We start from the raw sequence: 24,351 nt of genomic DNA on the forward strand, positions 1-24,351 counted from the left end.
GAAAACAAAGACATTTCTCAGGGGTTCCAAACTTTTAGTGTATCTGCAGTCTGTTTGCAAGGGCAGCTGGCAGAAGTTTGAGAGCAGCGGTACAGAAAAATAGATGAGTACTCATTTCTGTATCTCAAAATGTTGGTCAGGCTGTTTAATAGGTTGTGTAAATTTAATCTGGGAAAGGTGTTATATTAAATCCTGCCTTCCTTACTTTTTTTCCCCCTTTTGGTCTTCTCTTTTTAAATGCCTCGCGATAGGCTGTCAGTATTAGATTGGCAGGCATCTGATTCATGATCATCTGTTGGGAGAAACTGCAGCACCTTTTTTTTTTTTTTTATTCTTTATTTATAAAAAAGAGTGTGAGCACAATGATGTGGCAACAACGCCAACACCATACAAAATAAAGAACAATATTAAGCAATATGCAAATAATAACAATGAACAATGTCAAGGCACATATCATATACAAAGATCAGAAACATACAAATGGATCAAAAACGCATAGTGTCAGAGTAGGAGTCACCACTTCACAGGACCCCCGGTTTTTAAGATAGTCCGAGCATAAGCCTGGAAAGACCGATTCTGACAGGACAAAAGAGAAGACAAAGGACTAAAAAAAAAAAAAAAAAAAAAAAATATATATATATATATATATATATATATATATATATATATATATATAGCTATACAACCAATAATGGGGGGAAAAACAGGGACACAAATAAACAGAAAAGATGGGAAGTGGAAAAAAGAGAAGAGATAAGGAGAGGGGAAGAATGTCTGAGGTGAAATGCCGAAGAGTATTACAGACAGCCACTAGCAGAAACATATTTATGTTACCGGTGGAGTTCGAAGAAGGTCATTATACATGTCAGTGTCTTGAAATTGCATCTGTGCAAACCATGTGCGATTAAAGCGAGCATTGGAATCTAACATGCTCGTAGTCAGATCCTCAAACTGCGGCACTTGTGCATGTTTGAAAGCCTCTTCAGTATTTCCATTGGCTGCAGGTTGCAAATCCATGGTATTTGTGGTGACAGTGTAAGATATGGCCTGTTCACTTAAATGGTATCAGTCTCATTAAAGAAAAAACTTTTGACATGACAAATGTTATGACTGATGGGGGTTCGGGTGCTGAGATCCCCACAATCTCTAAAACTATAGACAGCAGCCCTTGGCTGCCCACTCTGCCCCTTTATTTCCGCTTGTCTTTGCTCACTGACTAGCACTGCATTATGTTGAACCACTGCTAGAAGTAGTACGACATGTGCAAAGTATGAAACAGCCTGCAGCTGATATAAACACTGAGTATGCTGCAATGCTCGGATGGACGCAACTTCAAACAGCTGATCGTCGAGAGTGCCAGAAATCAGATCTTCACCTCCGTTTTGAAAGGTTGGATAACCCCTTTAAGGTCAATGACTGTTATAAATAAAGCATCCAAATATACTTGAAATGAACTTAGTGATACTTAGATCATATTTTTGCCTTGTTTTAAATGTAATACTCTGATGTAGGTAATAATTTATTAGTTTTGAGTTATTACAGCAACAGGTTTTAGTATTATTGCCCTTTTTATTGGTGGTAAAAATATAATCGATAACAGTTCCCACCTCCCACGTTGCTGTTACAGCTGCTCCTTTTTATCCCTACAATGAATACACTTTAAATGACGTGTGAATTAAGTCACAGATGTACAAAGAATCATTAATAACCAAAAATACATCAAAATGATCCATTATATTGTGTGTTACTCTCAGCTCTCTGGTCAGAAGTATTTTGTTTGTGTTCATGCCTTAAATAGCTTCTTCAGCAGGTTTTTATATTGTCTGGTTGATTTTATTGGCAGCAGTCCATGTGTCTTTACAATAGAATCCAGCCACATTATGATTTACATGGCCACTGAAACACTGCTAAAAGCAATATGTTAAATTCCTGGGCTTTTTACAAGCCCTGTTGGAAATAGGAATCTTCATGGATCAGGTGAATGTAAAAAAAAAAAAAAATTCCCAGGTGGCAACTTTTTAACCTCCTTTCCCAGCTTCGGTCAGTAACATCTTTTATGAGTTAACAAGATCAAGATAGATGATCCACCTTGCCTGCGTGGCATACACCCTTGTGCTTTTAGGGAATTTAAGAATGATACTAAAACAAACCAATTTATTTTATGATCTTGAGCTCATACCACAGCTCTTCAGTTTCATGTGTTTCATGCTAACAGTGTTCAATCCCTGGTTTTTCTAAGATTCGGATCTACTGATTATTGGAATATATCATGCTTGGCCCCTGGTGTCCCAAGCCGCATGTGCTGCTTATGTTCAGGTCTGTAGTAGTTTCAAATAAGATAATGTACTGTATCTGCTATATGAACACTAGAAGAGACCCCAAATATATTGCCCTCCATATAGTGGCAGTAAACTTTGTTGCACACAAAGTAGTGGGATACTCATCTTTAATATACAGTGGTGCCTTGGATTAGGAGCATAATTTGTTTTAGAACCATGCTTGTAATCCAAATCCACTCTTAAACTAAAGTAAATTTTCCTATAAGAAATCACTGAAATGCAGACAGTTGGTTCCACACTCCAAAAATAATCATTTTTTTTATTCTAAATAACATGTAAAACAAATGAAACAAATATTATAAGTTACTGTACAGTATAGCAATCAGCATGTGGAGTATCAGCAGTTTGTAGGTACCAGCAAGTGAGAATCACAGAACTGTGCCGGAGGACAGTGACAGAAACTTTTCTATACAGCAGTGTGAATGCAGGCACATTAGCAGCAGTGTGTGTAGCTGAGTGTAAGTGCAGGCATATTATAGCAGGAATGGAGAGGGTGGAAAACACAAGGGCAGACAGACAGCAGGGAGCATGAAGGAATGAGCAGGGCAGATGTGGGCACAGTATAGCAGCAATCTCTGTCCGGGCAAGGAGGGGTTACAGCTATGAAGAGATTACTTCCACAGTCCTGTCCCCTTATGCAAGCCCCAGCTTGAGTGGATCTGCTATGATTTGAAAGGTGAGGGAGACTTCCTGGGTCAGTGTACAGTGCTGTAGACCCCACTATGCAGACCATACCCCTCCACCGCTCCCCCTCAGTACAGGGAGCTCTTAAACCAAAGCAATGCTCGTAAACCAAGTCATAATTTTGAAAAATTGTGAGCTCTTCTTGCAAAATGCTCTCAATCCAAGTTACTCTCAAACCAAGGTACCACTGTACTTCCTCATAGATGTTCTTGTGCAGTTACATGTAAATGCCAACCTTTCTCTGGTATTAGGCCCATAGGACATGTCAGTTCACTGAGCGGAGAGGGGCGGAGAGCCCTCCCATTCAAACAGATAGAAGGCAGGATTCAACGCTGAGTCAGCGAGTGTGGGGGGGTTCTGCACAGAATTTCTGCACCGTTTCCAAGTGTGAACGGGCCCTAAAGCCTAAAACAAACATATTGGGGGAGATTTATCAAAGGGTGTAAAATTTAGACTGGTGCAAACTGCCCACAGCAACCAATCACAGCTTATCTTTCCTTTCACCAGAGCTGGAAATTAAGCTGTGATTGGTTGCTGTGGGCAGTTTGCAGCAGTCTAAATTTTACACCCTTTGATAAATCTCCCCCATTATGCTTTGATTTATAAAAAAAAAAGTTACCTTTTTTAAAACCTACTCACCAAATTTGGTGCATTTTTTCATCCTTTATCCGAAACAGGTATTTGAGCATTACATAGCCTATATAGCTCCCTACATCAGCTCGGCAGTCTCCTGAGGGAGACACATTACCCTCTCAGACCCACATAAAAATACTAAGATGTTTTCCATTTATACTTTCCTCTGTTTCAAATGCAGTCCTAGTTTTGTAGAAAACAATTTAGAACAGGGCCTAAATCGCTCTATTGACCATTACTTTCCACATGTGTATAACTATCTGCGTACATACCCAGGACTTATCCATGGTCTTAGGATGGAATTCTCTATTGAATTCAGGTATGTTCATAGACTGATTTGGGCTTCCCCTATATCCACCTATGTAAGTTCTGAAATTCCACATTGAAAACATGAGGCTATTACACATTTTACAGCCTGTACGTCCAAGAAACTGAAATGTGCATAAATCATTTGTTTCATAAAATAAAAGCTAAGCCTCATTTGCTTTTGAGAGCTGTAACATGATGAAATACCTGTGCACGTTCCATGTGACCGTGGTCTGTCGAAATAATTTAGCTGTTTCTGTTAAATATTTTTTTATCTAAAGCTTTTGCTGTCAGTTTGAGGTTTGCATCAGTTAGGAAAGCTTGTTATGTGCATTCAGAGCTTCAGAGCACACTTCATCTGCGCTGCCTATACTAATTACTTTCAGATGCATTTTACGGTCAGCGTTGTGCAGAGGTTAATAAATAAGGTTTACAATTACTTATCTGTCAAAGCTATGGTAGGTAGAGAAAAAAAAACAGGACGCCCACAAATATAACATGATATAATTTAGAACTATAAATACAATAGCGGAGGTTAATATAGAGTTCCTTTGTTGCCCACAGCCACCAATAATTTTGAGTAGTGCTCATCTGGGCCATGATTGGTAGCTACAGGTAAGAGGACGTTTTTTAATTGGACAGTTTTCAGTTGACCACCATAGGTCTTAAAATGTCCAACTGGTTCACATGACTTTGAAGCCATGATTTCTGCTTCCGTTTTTGATAGTGGATAGCAGAAGACAAAGAAGCTGCTAGTTCTTTGCAGGCCCAGATCAGCGCTGCATTAAAAATTATGAAGCTGTATTTCCCACCTATCTGAGGCTAATATATTATCCTTCATAGATTTGAAGCTGCAGATATCAATGTAACTAAATGATTAAATGCGGCATCAAACCTGTGACTAGTCTTGAGCAAACTTCTAAACTTTTCTAAAGTTCGCTCAACACTACACGTGACCTCAAATCTGCTGCAGATCCTGTACGTGTGAATGGACCCTTGATGTTAAAATGCGCTCCAAAGTACTTTTATGACCTAATGTGGGCACGATGTGTAAAATAAAATAAACTATTTAGACAGAATTCTAGTAAAAGCCACCTATAGCCTGTCCCCTATATATATTGTATAAATAAACTACAATCGAAAGGACTACCTCCTTGCTTCCCCTTCCATACCTGACCCTGCTTGGAACTCTGCTTTCTGCTGATGCTGACTGTGAGTCAAGATGGGACAGGGCAGGGAAAGGGAGCGAGGAGGCATTCCAGCTTACAGCACTTCAGGGTCTTGGGATCCTGTGGATAAGCCAGCAAAACCCCTTTAACCCTTAGAGGACTGGGCCAATTTAAATTTTTGCGTTTTCGTTTTTTCGTCATTACCATTACAACGATATGTAACATGTATAACTTTTATTTTATCTGATGGCTTTTAAAAAATTCAACCATTGTCAACAAATATATGTTCCTTAAAATAGCTCTATTACCATGCTTATAGTGCTTTTATCCTTTGGTGTAAGGGGCTGTCTGAGGTGCCATTTTTTGCGCCTACTTTCTATCAGTACCTTGATTGTGCAATTGCGACTTTTTGATCGCTTTTTATTACAATTTTTCTGGATTTGATGCGACCAAAAATGCGTAATATTGCACTTTTGGGATTTTTTTGCGCTTACGCCATTTACCATGCGAGATCAGGAATGTGATTAATAGTTTGGGCAGTTATGCACGCAGCGATATTTTTAACATGGGAAAAGGGGGGGTGATTCAAACTTTTATTAGGGGAGGGGGCTTTTTATTAATAATAAGGGGGACTTCTAGTATAAGTACACTGATCTCTCATTGAGATCTATGCATAGATCAATTAGATCGGCACTGTATTGCTCTCGGCTGCTGCAGCCGAAAGCTATCAAGTGCCGAGCCAGGATCAGCGCCATTACGGTGCAGACCCTGGCCGGTGCCGGACACAGAGATCGCTCCTCCACGACAACGTCACGGGGGAGCCATCCCCCCGCTATCCCACCAACGAAATGCTGCAAGTAGTATTCAGATGCAGCTGTCAACTTTGACAGCTGCATCTGAATACTTAATTAGCGGGCACAGTGATCGGACCGTGGCCGCTAATAGCCGCGGTCCTGGGCTACAAGCGGCACCCGGGACCACGGTGGTTCAGAGCGGGGCAAGATATGAGTTTTGTACTTCTATTTTGCTATATTGCACACACACAACTACTGTATAAGGTGTTCCTTTCATGCATTTAATAACACAGCATATTTTATTCATTTTTTTTCTTATTTGCTCATGTTATTGTGGTGTACCCCCGGAGGTGTTATATCGAAGGGGCGACCGGTCACTTGCAAGGTGTTGTAGTGTGACACCACTCCGGTGGTGGATGGCCTAGTGTCAGGAACACGCGCGCCAACCTGCGCCGGCCCTGACAAGGGGGAGGGGAATCCTAACCACACCAGGCGGAAAGGATCTAAAACAAGGACCAAAAGGGGGGGGGAGAAGGACAAGACAAGGGAATCAAAGGAACTTGGGGCTCTGGATTCCCCTGGGTTGCTCTAGCCCTACAGGTCGATTCACCTCACGCACTCCTGCTTTACGCCCTGCTCCCGGGCCGTAACTCGAGCGTAAATCGCCACCTGCCGCCTTCCGCACACCCAGACACCAGACACCCACTTGGCCACGAACACTGCCTGCTCGTTGGCCAACACAAACACGACACTTCGCTGTATCTGGATCCACCAGTCGCTGTCATACACGTGACCCACTGACCGCAGCCAGACACACATCCACGAAGCACGCACACAGAACTTTGCTATGTTGGGACCTACCGGCTGTCGTCATACACGTAACCTTCCAGCCGCTGCTAGACACCCAAACACAACATACATACCCAACTTTGCTGCCACCACCCTATCTATTACGTTACTGGGGAGACAGGGAACCCCAAGAGTGTTCCACCCGCAAGCAGACACACCCACACGGTAGAGTAAGCCACCCGGTCATACACTATACGGTCACACACCGCACATGCACTCTTCCTGGAGCTAACTAGGTTCGTTTAGGCTACAAGACAAACCATCAAACTTTTAGGTTTAATGCATTAAAATGGACAGTACTTGGTTACAAAAAGATGGTTACAAAAAGACATACAGACACTGCGAACAAAGAAAACAAAAAGGATAAAATAAGAAAGTTCTAATACTTAGCACAGGATGCGTTTTATAGGTTCTTCCTTCCCAGGGGATATGGGCTTAGAAAGTGGTGCACAAACCAATTCGATTGGATCCCCAACTTTGTGACAATTACATGTTCCCTAGGTCTCTCTTTTATGTAAGACCTGAAAGGGTTGGCTGGAGGGGCGTCACCTGACATCTGTAACTCCGCCCCTTTGGGCAGAGCTTCAGCTGCCCCCCTCAGCCCTCAAGGGAACACACCTGGGAATATCAAAAAGATACTTTCCCAGGCACCATATCAATGGTACGGGCCCCAGCCCTTCTTCATAATTCATATCTCGCCGTTCTGATTCCTGGCATATCAAACATCATATGCCTCGGACACTGAGAAGGTGAGATACCCCTTATGGCATGATGAGGACAGGTAGACAGGCCATGTTTGGACTCCCCACGATGTCCTCATCATAACAGACGCTAGGAAATTGGTTCTGTGGCTCTATGTTTTATTTGAAGAAAGTTATGGGAGATTTCATATTTCTATTCCTTTCCTCAAAGAGAGTCCTCCCCCTGCTGGCATGGAGTCAGTGAGCCTGCCTCAGAGGTGCGAAGTCAACACTCTAGTCACAATCTACTCCACCATCTTCTTTACAGCTCCACGCTTATTGCCCCATGCAGAGAGACTTTTGGTCTTTTACACAGGGTAAACAGACGGCCTGACTCCAATATCCATATGATTAACTTGCATCAGCTATGGGCTATTGCTATTAGACTAAATCTATAAAATATCAATCACAATCTATCAAATATCCACCTTACGAATACATATAAACCACACCACACCTAAAACCACTTTTCATATTTATGAATAAGGACAGGGCTGTCCATATTCCTTACACCTATCTACAGCCGGACCTTATTATGTTGTCATGTGATGCCGGTGCCTGGAGGGCACACAGGTGTGATGGCATGCCTGCCTTTAAGGTGTAAGGCCGGTTGTACCCTTTTCCTCTGTGGTCAGTGTCCTGCTGGGCTGCTACTGGGTCCCTTGGGATAGTGTCACGGATAGCCAGAGTGGTGTACTGACCCTCCCAGATAGTAAGACCCGCCACCCACAGAAAGGGGAAGTGTCCCAAGGTTGTGTGGTGTATATGCTGTGCAGGTGGTGATGAATGATCATAGACTCTTGAGATAACGTTGAGTTGGTTTACTACTTGTAAATCTGCAGCATCTAATACAGAAGATCTTTGATATACACTTGACAAAATTTCAGTAATTGAACATAGGACAACCAGATCTGTAGGATAAGTGCTGTGTAGGATAGAGTTGTGCTGAGGTAGAGTAGCAGAGAGGAGGATGCCGTGAGAGTCTCAACCCATGTAGTAGTGTGCTCTGCCTGGATGTTGGAGGATACAATAGAATATTTGTAAAAGAAGAAGAAGAAAAACACCTGTGCCTGTGTATTGACCTTTACTCTAGTCTTCACACCACCTTATGCCCACTAGCATTGGCTGAACCATACTAATGGGTGACACAGGTCCCAGACCTTGTTACCTGGGTTGAGCGGAATGCTGAGGGTTCTCTGCTGACACTCGCTCGGTAAGATGGAGTTCATAGGCTTACTGCAACTTTGCTCCAACGGGGTCAGTTCCTAGCTTTTTGGCTCTATAGTGGATACTGTCCTGCTCTGTGTCTTCCCCTAATCCGCGGCATGGGTTGCGGTTGTCTGAATGCTAGTTCTCTCCTAAGAGGTTTAACACTGTATAGTGCTTCGTGTGGGTACTTGTAAGAAGGTTAGCAGCAGTGTGCTGTCTTGAGTCCTACCCATGCGGGGCACTGGTTAAGACTGAACTTTGGGGATCTGGCAGAGGGCCAGGGCCTGGACAATACCGCTGTAGAGAGCTAGCCAGCTTGCGCCCTTTCTCCACACAGTCCCAAACGAAAAGCTCTTGCTCCTTCCCCAACCATGAGACTAACTTCCTCTACAGTGTGTATGGGACACTGTGATTGGGTGAACAAAGTGCAATAGAAAAAGAGCGTAGGGGTGATAGGAAAGAAGATAGCAGAAATCCTACTGGTCTACAGATTCTGTTACACACAAACACAACAACCCTTTGGGATCCTTCAGCTGTGCAGCTTCCATACACCAATACATAATACAACAACATCTAGTGGTCAACTTTTAGTACTACTTTTATCATAATAAGACCACAAAAAGTACACACGTTTGCAAAGGGTGTATGCAATAGTAACACCCCTAGTGGGACACCACATTATTGTGTAATGTAATATCATATAGAGCCTTTCATTCTTAAAAAGCATAAAAGAGTAGGAACAAGCGCAGTTGAATAAATAGTAGAGGTCCTGATTAGAAGGAAGTTTCCTTGTGTTGTGCCAAACATTCCCTACACGCGAGTCATATTTCTAATCATTAAAAAACACCAGGGAATACATAATAGGAATCGTTCAGTAGTTATTACTGGTCTGTTTTCCCACAGAATTTATTATGTACCAAGTGCTAAGCTCCTATAATTCCTCTCATATTTGATAGAAATCCTCTACTAGACACATGGGAGTCTATACCAAGCCCTAAGAACAATACACCAGTGCAGTTTGTATGAGAAACAGCTACCTAGGTTCAGCTACCTTATATTGCTGTAAGAATTTATACTTTTACTAATATAAATGTCATAAAATAATTGCATTTCAAGCAGAAATACATGGCTACCTATGCTAACGGGATCCGGTTCTTTGTAATTCTTTAACTTTGCAGACAAGGTTCACCTTGGTGCAGCTTACAGCTCGCTAGAAATGCACAATAGAACATTCAGTGATTTGTCCTAGTTCTCGGTCTCAATAAAGTATATTAACTAGCAGTGTTTCAAGGAAATCTTTCAGTTACACTTGTCTACCCTCATTATATTTATATTACCAAAGTTGACAAGCTTCCCAGGAGTTTGATATTTTGTGGGTTCGCATGTACTGCAAAAGAAATTACGGTGCTAAATATGGCAAACACATTAAATATTCCTTCCCCGAAGCACTGAACGATGTGTCCAGCCTTTTGCGTTTGGACATATTTTGTCTTTAAACAGATGGATTTTTTTTTTCTTGTCGTCTTACTTATTGAATAAAGTTCCTTTTCAGTTTTTGATTAATGAGTGTTATAATTAGCTTTGCATCTGAGCTCTATTTGGTAAGCTTTCCTCGTCTTTCTTCTGATCAATCTTAATAGCTCTGCATATATTGCTAATGTCTCTAGCAGACTTGAACCATTTGCCGTGTCATCTCCTATTCTTATTCATTGAAGCAGCCTTGACCTCTGCCACTGGCTCATCTGTTGTCTGATGTCCAGCTGCTTCAGGTGTGCTCATACAAGGGCAGAATGGACCGTTTTATAAGTTCTTTATCCCCCATCTTTCTGTTTCTCTGGAGAAAATGTTGACGCCATCTTTATTTAAGTGATACAAATGTTATTTAAATAAAAATGTGTGTGTTGTTTTTTTTTTATTTTTTATTCATGGGTCCTTTTGTTCATTTTTTTTTTCTTTCAGTGGTCCTATGCATTGGAAAAACCAAATACTGGTAGTATTTTCAGCCTTACATGGTCGATAGACGGAACCCAGGTGGCCGGAGCGTGCGGAAATGGGCATGTTATCTTTGCTCATGTTATTGAGCAACATTGGGAATGGAAGAATTTTGAAGTAACTCTAACCAAGAGACGAGCTATGCAGGTTGGGCTGTATTTCATAAAATCTCTAATAATCATAACCATGTTAACCCTTAAGGACCAGTTGATTTTTTATTTTTTTTTACTTTTGTAAATTTTCATTTTTGCGCCTTCGTTTTGTTCTCCTCGTGCTTAAAAGGCCAGAGCGCTTGCATTTTTCCACCTAGAGGCCCAGGTTGTGTTTATGCCGTTCGCCTTAGGGTAAAACTGACATATTATCGTATCACTACGTTTACAATATGTAGATTGTATAAATGTTCCTTAAAATTGCTCTATTCCCATGCTTATAACGCTTTTATTTTTTCAGGTCTATGGGGCTGTGTGAGGTGTCATCTTTTGCGCCATGATCTGTACTGTCTATCGGTACCTTGTTTGCATATATGCGACTTTTTGTCACTATTTTTCTGGATTTGATGGCATGAGATAATTTAATAGTTCAGGCGAATACGCACGCGGTGATGCCAAACATGTTTATTTATTTTTTTTATAAAATTGGAAAAGGTGGGTGATTCAAACTTTTATTAGGGAGGGGGATTATTTTTATTAATTTACATACATACACATACTAGAAGTCCCCCTGGGGGACTTCTAGTCGTACTACACTGATCTCTCATTAAGATCTATGTGTGTTATTTATATATATATATATATATATATATATATATATATATATATATATATATATTACTGCATAGATCAATGAGATCAGTGATCTATTGCGATCAGACCGTGGCCGGTAATTGCCGCGTTCCTGGGCTGAAGATAGCAGCTGGGATCGCGACGGTTCAGAGCGGGGTCACTGTGCGGCCTCCCTCTGAACTCCATTATCGGCACCAGGACGTAAATTTACTATAGGGCGAACGTCGTAAACACAGTGAAAACAAATTGTTTGATTTTTCCAATTTCAACATGCAAATATTTTTTTTTTCTGGTTTCACAACATATTTTGTGGAAAAATTAAGTTTTTCATTGCAAAGTACAATTGGTGTCGCAAAAAAAAAAGGTTCTTGTGGGTCTGTAGGTGAAAAAATCCAAGCGCTATGACCCTTTAAACATGAGGAGGAAAAAACGAAAGTCCAAAAATGAAAAGGGGTTAATGTACTGTCTCTAGTTCATCTCCAGTAACTCACATGATATCAGAAGCATGTAAAGCTCTGCCATCACTTTGTAAAAATGTTAAAGCTATTTAAGGGGAAACAATCAGCCCAATTGGACTGATTTGGTTCCCTGCAGCACTGTATAAAGCTCCTGTGCAGTTTGTGGCATGTATTGGCCACGGCTGCAGCAGCACTTTTTTACCGGAGAAAAGTGTGTGGCAGGGAGAGGTGCAACAGGTTGTCATCTGGGCGGCTCCCTGTCCGTGCCTAGTCACTGCTCTCTCCCTGTCAGCGTGCTTGGCGGGAAGGAGTGACAGGCAGAGAGGCCCATTACTTGCGCCACACCCTGTCAATCATCACCGACGAGCATGCTGACAGGGAGAGAGCTGTAACTAAGCATGGACAGGGAGCCGCCCAGTTGACTAACTGCTGCACGCTTGGGGATTAAATTTAATTAGTTTTATGTATACTTCTTTCCAACTGCAATATTGATGTAGGGAATTGTATACATCTGTATATAAAATATTGTTGGAAAAAAAATTGCTCATGTCATTTACAAACTAGATCTCCAACACAGCTTGCTAAATCTATATAGACTTCGTCTAATATATTTTTGTAGTTACAAATTAATTGCAGCCTCACACTTTCCGATCTTTTCAGGTCCGCAATGTAGTAAATGATGCTATGGACTTACTAGAATTCCGTGACCGAGTTATTAAGGCATCTTTGAAGTATGGACATTTAGTGGTTTCCACCTCCCTCCAGTGTTACGTATTTAGGTAAGCAAGTCCTTCCTTTGATTCATTGCTTTTCAATCATGTGTGGTACAAAGGTCTTTTAAGCCGACACTGTACCAGGCTTGTATCCTTTGTTGAAGTGCTGTCATAGGAAGCAGGTGGTACTGTTGCTCCTAATTCATTCTTCATTGCAGAGAAGTTGAAGAATCAAAACATCTGGATGTTTTCCAAGAAAAACATTTCAAGTAATTGTTTTTGTAGGTTTCTGTTTTAAGTGTGGTCACCTAGTTTACAAAGTGAAAGGGTGGCCTCCGCCCCATTGTTATTAGTTCATGATCTGGGTCTACATTTAATGGTTGTGGATAACACATTTGGGAACAGCTGCAGGAAAGAAAAGAAAATCACGTCATATTTATACAGGACACTATGCATCTAGCTGTCTGCATATACAGTTGATTTTTATGATACGAAAGATGTTCTTCACTAAAATACACTCACCGGCCACTTTATTAGGTACACCTGTCCAACTGCACGTTACCACTTAATTTCTAATCAGCCAATCACATGGCGGCAACTCAGTGCATTTAGGCATGTAGACATGGTCAAGACAATCTCCTGCAGTTCAAACCAAGCATCAGTATGGGGAAGAAAGGTGATTTGAGTGCCTTTGAACGTTGCATGGTTGTTGGTGCCAGAAGGGCTGGTCTGAGTATTTCAGAAACTGCTGATCTACTGGGATTTTCACACACAACCATCTCTAGGGTTTACAGAGAATGGTCCGAAAAAGAAAAAACATCCAGTGAGCGGCAGTTCTGTGGGCGGAAATGCCTTGTTGATGCCAGAGGTCAGAGGAGAATGGGCAGACTGGTTCGAGCTGATAGAAAGGCAACAGTGACTCAAATAGCCAACCGTTATAACCAAGGTAGGCAGAAGAGCATCTCTGAACGCACAGTACGTCGAACTTTGAGGCAGATGGGCTACAGCAGCAGAAGACCACACCGGGTGCCACTCCTTTCAGCTAAGAACAGGAAACTGAGGCTACAATTTGCACAAGCTCATCAAAATTGGACAGAAGATTGGAAAAACGTTGCCTAGTCTGATGAGTCTCAATTTCTGCTTGAACATGACAATGAGTTCACTGTACTCAAATGGCCTCCACAGTCACCAGATCTCAATCCAATAGAGCACCTTGGGGATGTGGTGGAACGGGAGATTCGCATCATGGATGTGCAGCCGACAAATCTGCGGCAACTGTGTGATGCCATCATGTCAATATGGACCAAAATCTCTGAGGAATGCTTCCAGCACCTTGTTGAATCTATGCCACGAAGAATTGAGGCAGTTCTGAAGGCAAAAGGGGGTCCAACCCGTTACTAGCATGGTGTACCTAATAAAGTGGCCGGTGAGTGTATATGCAACATAGGACTGATCTGTAGAAATATATAGTAACATATAGTAATATGTTATAGAGTAGTATGTATATACATGCAGCACAGAGAGCTGAAGATACCACATGCCTGTTACTAAACAATAATCATAATTGTCTGGCACTTATAGAATAGTCATTCTCTGTATTACACAAATAGGAGCATTTTTAGTCTTACAACCTTATAAGCACACCTCTTCCCCCTTAAAAAAAACAAACCCAATTTTCAGCTGGCTTTATGGAGAGTGTCAGGGCACACATAAGAGGGTAAGATTTAGCCATAAGGTTTCTAAAACTGGTTTATAGTGGTTCTCTGGTGGTCAAGAGAGACATCTGCTGGTGTGGCCATGACAGGTGGTTTCAGCAGCCTTTCTGTTTGCTTCCCTGACCCATAGTTAAGGGAAAGATCCCTGCACTGTATATACTGTATGCTCAGTCAGTGAATACCCTAAGTAGTCATAGTCAGTCATGGGTTTCATTGATGCCAAAACCTTCAAAAGAAACTGTCTTTTTTTAAGTAGGAAAGATACATTAAGTGTTTCCCCTGTTCCTTTGAGGATATAGATTAAAGGTGTTATCAGGCGTTACACAACTTTTAATATCTTGCTGTTGTGATATAGAAAATGATAAAGAGCCTATGCTTACCTCTCAGCATTCCACATCATGTTGCTGGTGTCCCTCGTTGATCCGCTGACTGCAGCGCCTCTACCTCTGAGAAAAACTCGTCTAGGTAGTGACAGCCCGCTTAGCCAATTGATGGTTGTGGCGCTCTCCCGTCTCAGTCAGTGATTGGCTAAGGGCCTTTGCTCCTGAGATGTGTTTGTCGCAGAAGCGCTGCAGTCAGTGAGTCAACGATGGACATTGGAAACACCACAACAGAACATCAGAAAAGCGTGAAGAGGTAAGTATAGAGTCTTTATATTAAAATATATTAAATAGTTGTTAAAACACTAATTAACCCATTTTACCCCTTAACGACGCATGACGTGTATACTCGTCATGCCACCGTTAAGAGGATACAGAGAGGGTTCCCTGAGCCATCCCTCTCTGCAGCTTGCGGCACCCAGCTGTTATGTACAGCCAGGGACTGCACGCATTAGCCGCCACGACTGGCTAATTAAAGTGTCACTGTCGTTTAATTTTTTATTTTATTTTATTTATTTATTTTTTTCTTGAAATCAATAGTACAGGCGATTTTAAGAAACTTTGTAATTGGGTTTATTAGCCGAAAAATGCATTTTTCTCATGAAAAAAAAAAAAAGTTTGAAGCTCTCCCCCCTGTCTTCATGGCTTGCTTATGGAGAGGGGAGAGGTGGAGAGAGATGAGGCACAACAAAGAGTTAATCGACAGTTAATCACCCGGCTATCTCCTCTGACAGTCAGCACTGACCTCTCAGACCTCTGAATACCGCTGTCACCAACCTCTGTAATCCTTTGTTCTCTGCTCTCTGCTGCAGGCTAACTCCCTCCTCCCCCCTCCCCTCACTATAGAACAGACAAGGTTGTGTCTGATGCAACAAGTCACAATTTCCTGATATTTTGCAGTGAATGGAAAAAAGGAGAGCGGGGGGGGGGGAAGCCTGGGAGGCTTTTTGAATGCAGATAATGGCATATTTGCCTTATAAACCCAAATACAATGTTTCTTAAAATCGCCTGGACTATTGATTTCTGCAAAATATGACAGTGACTCTTTAAATGCAGCTGTCATAACTGACAGTTGCATCCAAATAGCGTTACAGCCCCATCCCTGGTGTCTAGTGGGGGTGTCTGATTACCCGGATTTACCATAGGGCGAACGGTGTCAACACATGCATGCACATTTTTTGCGTCTGTATTACGGACTTCAGGCTGATGACCCAAACTGACAGCTGTCAGTTCGGACCATCAGATTCGTGGTAAGGGAGGACTTGCGTGTATAATTTGGCTACAAAAATGCACAAGTAACACTTTCACGTAAAACTGGCCAATATTCTGCCCTTCTGGTTAAAATAAAATACTGAATAATTTAGCATCAAGTTAACTAAAGCTCAACATCAACAAGTATAACACTGGCCTTTCTATGGCTTTGTATTTTCTTTTTTACCTCCCTGCATAAGGTAGAAGACATAAGACATTGAGCATATAGGAAGTAAATAGACAAAGTAACTTTCTCTGTATAATATATAAATATGTTAACACGGTCCTTCTTTCCTCCTAGCACAAAGAATTGGAACACCCCACTCATCTTTGACCTCAAAGAAGGAACTGTGAGCTTGATCCTGCAGTGCGAGAGGTAGAAAACATTAAGTGTAATTCTCAGTACCATAAATGTTTGTTTTTTTAAACTGACCACATGTGCTTTCACCTAATATGGAGATATTCCTTTTAGTACTCCTTGTTGAGGTGGAATTTCCTATAACTATTATACAAGTTGCATATTTCACTTTTACCATAATTTTCAATTATTTTAAGTTGTACTTGACTTTTTTTTTTGTTTTTAGTGGCCCAGCACATTTACTAATTTACCCCAAAACTTGCATGAAGCATAGCTGCTATGAAGCCTGCCCAGGCTTTGATTTCAGTGTGTGATACGCGAATACCTGCAGATATACAAAATTATTTAAAATAAAAACGTTTAACATATCACACAGTCAAGTTTTTTTGTTTTGTTTTGAAATCTTAAAGGCAACCAATCGGGAAAAAAATGTGCTGATTTTAGCTGCCAGCTGCACCCTGTGGATCTCGTATGCAGATCCCCTACTATACCAGCGGTGTCTGCAGCATAACCTTTACATCAGGGAAAAATGTTTTTTATTTGTGAGAGGCTGGGAGAGGGGTGGCAAATAGTCATCTGGGTGCAAGGTGGAGAGCTGTCCATCACCAGTCACTGCCTCTCTGCCTGTCAATCATCCCTGTAGAGTGCATTGACAGGCAGAGAGCTGTGACTAGTCGTTGGTTCCTTTTAAGAAATTCCTGTGAATAATTTAAGTAGATATTATTATTTTATACAGCACCATTGACTTTCCTTTTGTTTTACATACCAATGGTAACATTTAGAAGACAGTTTAGGATAGACTTACCAGATCACAGTCTTCCTAAGAGTCCACATCACTAGTCTAGGTGTATAAAGACATTAAAGTCCTCTTGTGAGATACAGGCATATTGGTGAGTAAATCACGTTATAAGGTTGCCAAATGATAAGTTCAATAAGTCTTTATGTAGACGTATATGTTAATAATCCAGTATACTCTAGTGCCTTTCATAGTTCAATAAAGTATAAGAAGACAGCATATTTGGTTTTGTATTGATTAATGTTGTGTGTGTGCGCACCAAGTGTCAGATGCTTGTGCGTGCACGTGGCTTGTGTTATGGCATCAGTTTCCATCCAGCCATATGCTCTGTGTTTTGTAACAAATGAATGACATTCCATTCTGCATTCCTCTTGTATTAGGGACTGGATTACTCGCATTTAATGCTGTAAAGCATGATACTAACAGTGCAGTTTCATCCATGTAGTTCAGCAGTAATAATGTTATCCAGCTTATTGATCTACAAAAAAAAGTGAAGGAACTCTGGGTTCAGCCTAACTACAAGCACAGATGACGCTGCGGAAAGAAGCAAAGATTTGTAGTTGGTGATATATCATAGATTTGGGGGCTTCTGCTCTAGCTCTGCATTGTTTGCTGAAGGCCTCTTTGAAGATGTCCAAATAGTTGACTGTTATGTACCTGCTCTTTGGTCACTTCCTTCCTTGTGTTCTTGCAGGCATTTCCTCCTAGTGGATGGTGGCAGTCTGTATTTATACTCGTACGAAGGTCGTCTCATCAGCTCTCCTAAAGTTCCCGGTATGAGAACAGACATTTTCAATGCACAGACGGTGTCTTTGAGCAATGACACCATTGCTATAAAGGACAAAACAGATGAAAAGCGTAAGTCATAGTTTCTAGGACAGATTGCATCCATGTCACGTTTTCTTTGATGAAAAAAAAAGAACGAACAAACTGCAGTGAATATGTAATATTAGCACCGTGGATCAAATACTAGTCTTTAGTTGAAATGATGTACGCTCTTATATACACGCACTTTTTCATTGTTACAATTGACCTGCTATATTCTCCAGGTGCCCAGCTTCTTTAACCTTGCTGTTACTGCTAGGTAGTGCCGTGTATGGACGTTCAGTTTCCCTGCATCAGTCAATGGACCATTACATCCAACCATTCATTCAACATGCCTACCTACCATTAATACCTTCCTTATGTATTAATATCTTATATTAAAGGGAACCTGTCACCCCCTGTGGGAGGTGAAGGCCGCCTGACCCCCTGCTAGAGCCCCGGATAATTACCCCATCTCGCCAAGTCCCGCTTCTGGAGCCGGTCATTCTCTATGGGCGCCGGACTCATCTATGCAGCGCGTCGGGCTTCCGACAAGGATATCTCTGTCCCGGAACTGGCTCCAGGAGCGGGACTTGGCGAGATGGGGTAAGTATCCGAGGCTCTAGCGGGGGTCGGTTGGCCTTCACCCTATCACGGGGGGGGGGGGGGGGGGTGACAGGTTCCCTTTAAATAGAAGTGAGGTGAAGATATATGATGGCTCTTCACATGATGTTTCTTTAAATGTTATTTTAGTGATCTACTTATTTGATGCCTTATCGGGAAAGCCTCTGGGAGATGGGAAGCCTCTTGCACATAAGGTAAAGTATTCTGTTGCATTTTTTACTCCTTGTTGCTATTTGTCCTCCATGTTGTGCTTTACTAAGTAAAGAGAAAGGAGAAAAAGAAATAAAACAAGACCCAGTTTTTAGACTTAGAGGTTAACCACTGTATAACTAGCGCTTTGTCTCCCGCGTGGATTTTTTCCAGCTGGACCACACACAGTTGTGAATTAATTTCCTTGGACACTGAGCAATATGATGCTGCCACATGCCTTCTTTCTCTCTTATCTGTGTGGAGCTTGGATTCTCTCTGGCTACTTAAGGGACAGAATTGTAAAATGTCATAAATAGAGCCAGTGATCTCAATCAAATTCTTAGCTGTCCATACCAGGCCCAAAACAGTAATACCAATGAATAAGATGCATTTTATTTTTCTCTACAGATAGCATACCATAACCAAATGCACAGTCCCATCCTGATTTAGAAAGCAGTGCATGTAGAAATCGCTTTGCTTATCCATGTGTCCATAACTTTTATTAATATCATATTTAAACCGTAACTTTTTTTTTTTTGCAGAAATCTGTAGTATAAGCAATTTTAAGAAACTCTATAATAGGTTTTATTAGACAAAAAAGCCTCTTTCTGTACTCAAAAAGCAATCTCCCAGCCTCTCCCCTCACTTCTTATCTGTGCATTATCAGGCAAACCCGTCTTTATTACAGAGAAGTCAGTGAAGATGGGTTCTGCTGTGTCCATTATATCCCTATGAAGGGGCCAAGGGAGATGAGTGAGCAGGAAGAGGAGACATGAAGGTCAGCTGTTTGTAGGCTGTCTGGGCCAGAAGGGTCAGTGCTTATCTAGGAAATTGCTGAGAGAAGATTGCAGGGTGTTTTGCTGTGCAGGACTGCTCCGTGCTCACTCACTCCTCTTAGCCCCTCCCCTCTCTATAGACACATAATGGACACAGAAATCTTGCTTCTTCTGAAGTGAGGGGTGAGCTAGGAAAACAGCTTTTTCAGTACAGAAGGAAACCCCTTTGGCAAATAAAATCTATTACAGAGTTTCTTAAAATCACTTTTACGATAGATATTTATTGTTTTCAGAAAAATGACCCTAAAATGACAGTAACGCTTTAAGGTTTTAGTTAATTAACAATGCAGTTTCACGGTATGGCTAGATTCACACTGCGTTTTTGCTGTCAGTTTAACGTATACATTTACGTAGAAAGGCATGCCATACTGCAGGATCAATTTTCCATTGACTTACATAAAAAAAAAACAAAAAAAAAAAAACAGTATAAGTGTTGTTATTAATAAAAAGCCCCCTCCCCTAATAAAAGTTTGAATCACACACCCCCCCTTTTCCCATGTTAAAAAATAATAAAAATAAATAAACATGTTTCGTATCGCCGCGTGTAATCGCCCAAAATATTAATTTATTTAATTCCTGATCTCGCACGGTAAACGGTGTAAGCGCAAAAAAATTCCAAAGTGCAAAATTGCGCATTTTCGGTCGCATCAAATCCAGAAAATTGTAATTAAAAGCGATCAAAAAGTCGCATATGCGCAATCAAGGTACCGATAGAAAGTACACATCATGATGCAAAAAATGACACCTCACACAGCCCCATAGACCAAAGGATAAAAGCGCTATAAGCATGGAAATAGAGCAATTTTTTGGAACATATATTTGTTAATGGTTTGACAGTTTTACCCCAGGGCGAACGACAAAAAAAAAAAAAAAAATTTTTTTTTTTCATTTTCACCACACATTTAATTTTTTTCTGCTTTTGCAGTGTACTTTATGCAAAAATTCAGCCTGTCATTGCAAACTACAATTAGTGTCGCAAAAAATAAGGGCTCATGTGCGTTTCTAGGTGAAAAAATGCAACTGCTAAGACCTTTTAAGCACAAGGAGGAAAAAAACGAAAACGCAAAAATTGATATTGGCCTGGTCCTCTAAGGGTTAATGTACACAAAAACATGGTTTGCCACTTTTCTGTATACTAAAAATAAATGTACTAAAGCAAATACAGTAAAACGAATACCAAAATGCAGTGTGATCTTATCCTATCCATTTAAGTATGTTTAATTTTAACTTACAGAAAATATAGTCAACCACTTCTTTGTCTACATTAAAAAAAAGATCTATTTTGATATATTTTTAAATCTAAATCAATTGAAAATGAATCCTGCAGTATGGCATACAACAGCAGCAGTTTTTGAATCCTTTTGTGTTTTTTTTTCTTCCTTTAAACATATACCTTAAACGGAGAGAAAAAACAAGTGTGAGCCTAGCCTTGTTCAACTAATACTTATTATGCTTTAACAATATAGCAGAGCAATAAGTGCTAATTTTGCATCCCCCCTTGTATTTGTTGTGTGAACCTCTGAGGTAAAAAGAAATATGCTGTGTTGTGATGGCTCATTTATTTAGGAAAATTTTTATTTAGGAAAATTTTAGGAGCAGCTTTAAGGGTCAGGTTATAAATGGGGCCACTCGTATCAGGGCAGCTACCTCAAGGTTAGGCTTATATGGTGATATAGGCCCCATCTAAGGCCTCCCTATATACATGGATGCCACCCCATGTTCATTCTGTATATGATTAAAAAGCGAATGCTCGTCAGGTACATCACTTTAAGATTTTTACGTGAATAAACTGGCGCGCACGGCAACAGTGTATTCCCAGGCACCGGCCCGGCCTGAAGCACGAAAGGTGGGCCTGTCCAGCCCCAGTGTGACGAAACCTCTCCCCTCTGTGATGCGGCTCCATTAGAATTATGCATATGCATTAGAATCAGTGGAGGCGCGTCACAGAGGGGAGAGGCTTAGTCATACTGGGGACGGACAAGCCCGTCTCCAGTGCTTCAGGCCAGTGCCGGTGCCGATCCATTCATGTAAAAATCTTAAAGCAATGTACCTGATGGTACATTCACTTTAAGATGTGGTAAGAATGTTCTGATTTGTTGCCCTATGCCCTCAATTTGCTGCTCTGTAGTGTGGTTTACCTAGTATTGTGTGACATCACTATTAACCAAAAAAGAACCCGTGGAGCCTCATTTTAAAGTCTTAAAACACAGGACTAAGCAGATATCCCTCCGGGAAGGGCCCAGCCAATGGTGGCTACTGTAGGGAAACCACCAAAACCACCATATTAAGTGGCGCTATAAGTCAATGTAATGACAAGAGAAAAACCCAAGGCCAGGTATCCATCCACAGACAGCTGTTTTGGGGCAATGCCTTGTAGAGCCATACTGCATACATGCACCTAGGATTTCACTATACTGAGCACTTTAACTGGCAGCCAACAGTGTTATCTTTGTCTGGTCTCCCTGAGATCAGTAATCTGTTTTCTGTATGGCTGTACTAGGCATTGCTCTCACCTAGCCAGAATCGGGCACCACACTGATGAGGGGCAACACCCGAAACAGCTGTATGTGAATACCTGGCCTTGGTTTCTCTTTTGTCATTACATTAACTTATAGGGTCACTTAATATGGTGGTTTCCCTACAGGAGCCACCCCTTGGCTGGGCCCTTACCAGAGGGATATCTGGCAAGTCCTGTGTTTTGGGTGTCTTAAGTGAGGCTTCACAGGCTCTTTTTTGCATATTCGTGTTTTTCAGGGAGTAATGCACCTAGGATTTCACTGTATTGAGCGCTTTAACCAGCAGCTGACAGTGGTATCTTTAGCTGGTCTCCCTGATATCAGTGATCTGTTTCCCATATCATATTATTAGGTATTTGTTTGATGTATTTTGCTTAGTGCCATTTTTAATGACCCGATTCAAAATGATGTTTTGCTGGGATATGAACAGTTGCAATTTTTCATTTGTTGGAGTTTATGTGAAGAATTTTCATGCTGTGTTTATAGCTGACAGTCCCTTTTCATTTTCAGATTGAAGTAGTGGAGATTGCTCTGGATCAAGGAGGACCAGCAAGTGAAAGAAAAATTGCATTTGTTGATAAAAACCGAGATCTGTACATAAGCACAGTCAGGAAGCTTGGAAAAGAACAGAGAGCGGTGAAAATCGGTATGATGCAATGCATCACTTGTTCATTCTAAAACGGTCTGGTGACATCCATAAGGAATGTGCTAGTTACCAGAGAAATGCAGAAAAGATATATCTAAGCTTTTTTCTCAAAGTAAAGTTGGTAAACCACTTCCTTTTGACATGAATCTTTTACTGTTAATGCTGTTATAGGTAAACACTGTGTGGAATTTAATAGATATAGTCAACATAAGTTGACTGTATGTAGATACATAAAGAGTTGAGTAACTGTGTAAATACTAAATATTATTGACGCTGAGTTATAGTTTTCCGCGCCAGTCACTGATTGGCTGAACAGGCAATCACTCAGGCAGGTACATGACGTAGAAGAGCTGCAGGACCCAGATGGCTGTCAGTTGACTCAGCCACCTTACAGGGCACGGGGATAGGTATGTTTACTTAATTTCTTTTTTTTCCTGCACCCCCCTGCCTTCCTGTCATTTTTGGATTTGTGGGACTTCTCTTTAAATTGATCCTATCATCACTTTCATGCTGCCTGAACACTTGGGTGGTCCCCAGGAGATTTCCCACCCCACCAACTTTGATTAATATATCTCTTTTTCTTTGGGTATAGGGTAAGATCTGTCAGTGAAAGCTGGTGGGGTAGGGAGAAGCCACTGGGACTGCCCAGATAAGTTGTGGTTCAGGCAGTGTGCAAGCAATGTCCCTTTCTCTTTAGAGCAGCTTTAGACTATGATGCAGAAGACGGTCAGTTTACTACAGAATATTTATTTAATATTGAGTTCCACTGTACTCTCTGGAAAACATCTGGTTATTTCCATTCTGCAATATGTTATGGCCATAATTTTACAGTCATAAAATTAAAGCGTAACTGTGATTTCCAGTAACCTTTCACACGTCCTAATACATGTCAAAAAATTACTGATCGCACCCAGTCTCACTCCGATCAGTAACTTTTACAGGTCTGAGGACATGTCAAAAGTTACTAGAAATTGGTTATGCTTAAAGTGAAGGACATTTTCTTTTAGCCACAACACTTTACAACACTTAAAAAAAAAAAAAATGACGTTTCACCCATGACTAATTCTGGGAGAGTTTCATCTCTTACCTCCGGTTTCTGTAGATGTTCTACAGTATGTGAAAAAGCTAAATGATTCCACACGTTTACATGTGTTGCTTCTCTTTGTTTTGCAGGTAGTATGGTACACACTTTAGCCTGGAGTGACTTATCTAATATATTGTGTGGTATTCAGGACAGTCGTTTCACAGTCTGGTACTATCCAAATGTAGCTTATGTAGATAAAGAATTGCTGCCAAAAACAATTACTGAGAAAGATGCAAGGTATGTTTGTGTCTCAATATATCAATTACTATGTTGTTGTAAGAAACTCTGGTGAAAAAAGAGAATTAGGTTAGAGTTAGAATTAACCCCCTTTGTTCATAACTGCTACTTCATTGTGATGTTATTAAAGTCACCATAATTCATTTAGACTAGAACCATCCATACAGCCTTATAGTCACCAAATCATAGAGTTTTGAACTAACATAAAGGGGAACTTATCAGCAGGTTAGACGAATCTTACCTACTA

General features: G+C 41.0%; 1 protein-coding gene across 4 annotated transcripts in view; it reads left to right on the forward strand.

Moving 5' to 3' along the window:
- IFT80 (intraflagellar transport 80) overlaps positions 1-24,351 on the forward strand; it is a 98,234-nt gene that overhangs the window by 46,394 nt on the left and 27,489 nt on the right. For 3 of the 4 annotated variants that reach the window (XM_069975266.1, XM_069975265.1, XM_069975264.1), the window contains 7 exons: positions 10,683-10,862; positions 12,616-12,734; positions 16,316-16,390; positions 17,863-18,026; positions 18,726-18,790; positions 22,648-22,783; positions 23,957-24,104. In XM_069975266.1, coding sequence (XP_069831367.1) covers positions 10,683-10,862; positions 12,616-12,734; positions 16,316-16,390; positions 17,863-18,026; positions 18,726-18,790; positions 22,648-22,783; positions 23,957-24,104 — 887 coding nt within the window. The remainder of the gene's footprint in view (positions 1-10,682; positions 10,863-12,615; positions 12,735-16,315; positions 16,391-17,862; positions 18,027-18,725; positions 18,791-22,647; positions 22,784-23,956; positions 24,105-24,351) is intronic. The other variant, XM_069975268.1, reaches the window with a different exon arrangement.

Source organism: Dendropsophus ebraccatus, chromosome 6 (genome assembly GCF_027789765.1).
Source record: "Dendropsophus ebraccatus isolate aDenEbr1 chromosome 6, aDenEbr1.pat, whole genome shotgun sequence".
NCBI classification, from domain to species: domain Eukaryota; kingdom Metazoa; phylum Chordata; class Amphibia; order Anura; family Hylidae; genus Dendropsophus; species Dendropsophus ebraccatus.